General features: G+C 37.6%; 1 protein-coding gene across 1 annotated transcript; it reads left to right on the forward strand.

Moving 5' to 3' along the window:
* Positions 1 to 445: 445 nt before the first annotated feature.
* On the forward strand, positions 446 to 2,714 carry LOC131648127 (uncharacterized). The gene is made up of 3 exons (XM_058917910.1): positions 446 to 719; positions 1,075 to 1,365; positions 1,463 to 2,714. The coding sequence occupies exons 1-3, from the start codon at positions 585 to 587 to the stop codon at positions 2,546 to 2,548; spliced, it is 1,512 nt and encodes a 503-aa protein (XP_058773893.1). The 5' UTR covers positions 446 to 584; the 3' UTR covers positions 2,549 to 2,714.
* Positions 2,715 to 3,900: the final 1,186 nt, after the last annotated feature.

The following is a 3,900-nucleotide window of genomic DNA, read 5'->3' on the forward strand; positions in this document are numbered from 1 at the left end:
TTTTATGAATTTAACATTTCCACACCCTTTTCTTCTCTATTTAAAAGTTCAAATAAATATAATAATAAATATGGATGTTCTAATTACTTATTAAATAAAAAATATTCAAACCAGTGGTTACGTAAGCTAAATCCTATAAAAGCATGGTCGGTTGTGTTGATCTTATCCTTTTCCTTTACTCAAAACTCACAACCACATAATAAATTTAAAAAAAAGTTATCACGTCCCACACAATTATTAACATTAAGCAAAATAATATTTTAAAACCGCCCACATATTCACGTTTATTTAAATTAAAATAAGGTACAAAAATATAAAATAATTTTACTCGAGTTGACCATTAAAAAAAAAAAACTAAAAAAAACATGTGTATGAAAAACAACGTTGTCGTTGTTGTCGTCATCGTCACCTCAATTTTAAAACGTGTTTTTGTTTTTATTTATATTTTTGGTTCTATTTTTTCCTTCTATGTATTGTGAAGAACGAAAGCTCTTGTTTTCGAAGAAAAAGCTAAGTAAAATTTCTACCACAAATTCGATTCTTTATCTTTGCTTCAACTTCAACCTCAAGCTCAAGCTTCAGCCATGGCTTCTGGACCATTCTTTCTTGGTAACAGTGATTCCGAAAGACACAATTTCTGTTCCGATGATGTCTTATGTCCATACGATGACTTTACCAACGAGGATTCTTCAAGCGTCACTCATATCGATTCCAGTAAGGTAATATACCCACCAAGGTTCTTGATTTTTTTGGATGTTGGTTTCATTTGTTTTACCCTTTTTGGGTTATTTCAGAATTTGGGTCTCGAAGAAGTTAATTGATTTTAGGAAAGTTTTCATTTTTTTAGCTTACTTATTTTGATTGTGGATAGTGTAATTAAGTGATTTTATACTTCAGCTGAAACTTTGTCCTAAGAACCTTTTATGGAAACTGTTTGATCTTATTCAATAGTGATTTATCAATTTTTTTCATCGCTGATAAACATGAAACTGTAATCTGTTTATGGTTTGTTGAATGTTATTGAAGAAGATCAGGGTAAAAAAAGAAGTGATTTTATGAACTTTTTGTGTGCAGGATTTTCACGTTTCAAGGATGATGAAAACACCAACATTTCCTGCCACAGTTATTAATACATCTGAAGGTTCTTTTAGCCAAGATGTTATTGCGAAAACCGTTGAGAAGAGTATGAAAACTTGTACTGATAACCTTATGAGGTTTCTTGAGGGAATTAGTTCGAGGCTATCGCAATTGGAATTATATTGTTACAATCTAGATAAGTCAATTGGAGAAATGAGATCTGAGTTAACTAGTGATCATGAGGAGGCTGATTCAAAACTCAAATCTCTTGACAAACATCTTCAAGAAGTATGTGTTACAGTGATAGATTCTGCACTGTCCTTGGAATTGCCTTTTGGTTTCTCTTTTGTTGCTGCGTGTTTATTTTTCTGTGTTTCTCGTGTAGGTACACAGGTCTGTACAAATTTTAAGAGACAAGCAAGAGCTAATCGAGACTCAGAAAGAATTAGCCAAGCTTCAACTTGCTCGGAAAGGATCATCTTCCTCAGTTCATTCACAGTCCAACGAGGAGAAATTTCCATCTTCTGACATTGATCCGAAAAGAACTGATAGTGCGAATGTTACGTCATCTGAGCCACATAACCAGCAGCTAGCTCTTGCCCTTTCTCATCAGCCGCCTACGGCCTACTCATCTCAAGCTCCATCTTCAAATGTGACTCAAACCACACAACAACCTCATTATTACATGCTGCCTCCGCCTTCACCCAATCCGCCAGCTGCAGCCCAAACTCCTCAGAATCAGTATTTTCCGTCTGATTCACAGTATCGATATCATCCATCAACATCATCTCAAGTAACCCAGTCCCCGACTGCGCAACAATTTTCTCAGTATCAGCAACCACAGCGTCAACAGCAGCAACAGCAGCAACAGCAATGGTCTCAACAGTTACCTCAGCAGGTGCAACCTCCCTCAACGCACTCTCAAATGAGACCCCTATCAGTAAATGCTTACCCTCCTTCGTACCTTACAAACCAAGCTACAAGTCCATCTCCCACTGCCACTGACAACACATTTCCGAACAGCATGCCAATGCAAAAGCCATATTCAGGTATTCCGCCACAAATCAAGAGCCATTATCCAGTCCAACCAGGTAATCCCTATGGAAGTAGTGAGGTCCATGCTGCACCTCCTCCTGCTAGCACATACATGACGAACAGAGGTGAGGGCGCACAAGCAAGTTACCCTACCCAACCTTCTCAATTTGCTCAAAGTGGATATCCTCCTCAAAGTGCTCCCCTTCAAAACCCTGCACCTCATAATCCAACAGTCAGAAATCCTAACCAACCGCAACTCATCCGCAACCATCCTTACAGTGAGTTGATTGACAATTTGGTGAATATGGGAGTCAGAGGTGATCTTGTTGTCAGCATTATTCAGAGGATGGAGGAAACTGGGCAGCCTATAAATTTTAACTCTGTACTTGACAGGTTGAATGCGCATAGTTCACTGGGTCCCCAGAGGGGATGGTAAGGGTTAAGAAGAATGTATGCTGCATCTTCTGTTTGAATAATACTGTCCAGCAATAATGTTACATAGCATGGCATGTATGACAATGAGCAATGTTGTTTCGCATTGTGCACTGTATGTTTTTTCTTGCAATGTGCACTGTACTATAGTGTATACCACGTTTGAAGTATATGATTTCAATGTTATTTAAAAATAAATTGATTTAATTTGATTCAGATAGTAATATAAGACTTAATATTGATTATGCTAGTTCGTCGGACATATAAGAAATGTTGATTTAGTTGTGCGATTCGCCTAGACTATTCATACTTGTGATATGGATCCTATCATGAAACAGACATTGATAGAGGCTGGTTTAACGCCAGTTCATGTAGCTACATATAGAGAAAGATATTCAATGTTGTTGTTTATTCCATACATATGCAGACATGTAGTGATGTACAATCATGATCCTAGAATCATATTAATAGTTACAATTACGATCCTAAACTAATGTTGATGGTAATTACAACAATTGTTGTAATAATACATAATAATAGGAAGTAAAAATATGGTGTGTGATTTCTATAATCAAGGATCACCTTATAATGACACTTAAGTCATGATCCTTAATTAGGGGTGCCCCGCCTAAAGCCCGCCAAAAAATAAGTGGGGCGGGCATGCCCGCCAAGTGAAATGGACGTAAAAATCATGTCCGCCCCGCCAAGATGGCGGGTTGGCGGGCGGCGGACTTGCCCACCTATATTTATTTATATATTTCTTTTAATAGATTAATAGATTTTTTTTACCATTTAATTAAATTTTTCAATTTTTTTTAAACAACTTTTTATAAAAGCAATTTTTTAACAAATTTTACTTTAAAAAATATTACATATATTTACAAATGAATGTGTAAAATAAACCATCAAGAATTGGAATTACTATAATTAACTAAAAAACACTGAGTTTTTGAGGAGCGGCGGGCTTTGGCAGGCGACGGACTTTGGCGGGCGACGGACTTTGGCGGGGCGGACTATGGTGGGCGGCGGGTTTTGGCGGTGTGGGCTTTGGCGACCGGCGGACCCAAAATCCCAACCCACCCCGCCATTTTTTGGCGGGTGCGCGGGCTAGCCCGGCGGAGCACGAGCCGTTTTGCCACCCCTATCCTTAATGATGGAATTGTCATTAATAGTAGGATTTTGACTTTCTCTAAGTCTCTTCAAATTAGCGGTGACACACTCATTCTGGATTTGTCTCATCATGTTCTTGAGTGAATGAAATGTTTGGTCAAGCAATATGTAATTTGGTCAGCAATAGGAACATATGCCAACAATGACTTTTTTTTTAGGATTTGATCACATATGTATTGTGCATAT

This window comes from Vicia villosa, linkage group LG2 (assembly GCF_029867415.1).
Source record: "Vicia villosa cultivar HV-30 ecotype Madison, WI linkage group LG2, Vvil1.0, whole genome shotgun sequence".
Lineage (NCBI taxonomy): Eukaryota > Viridiplantae > Streptophyta > Magnoliopsida > Fabales > Fabaceae > Vicia > Vicia villosa.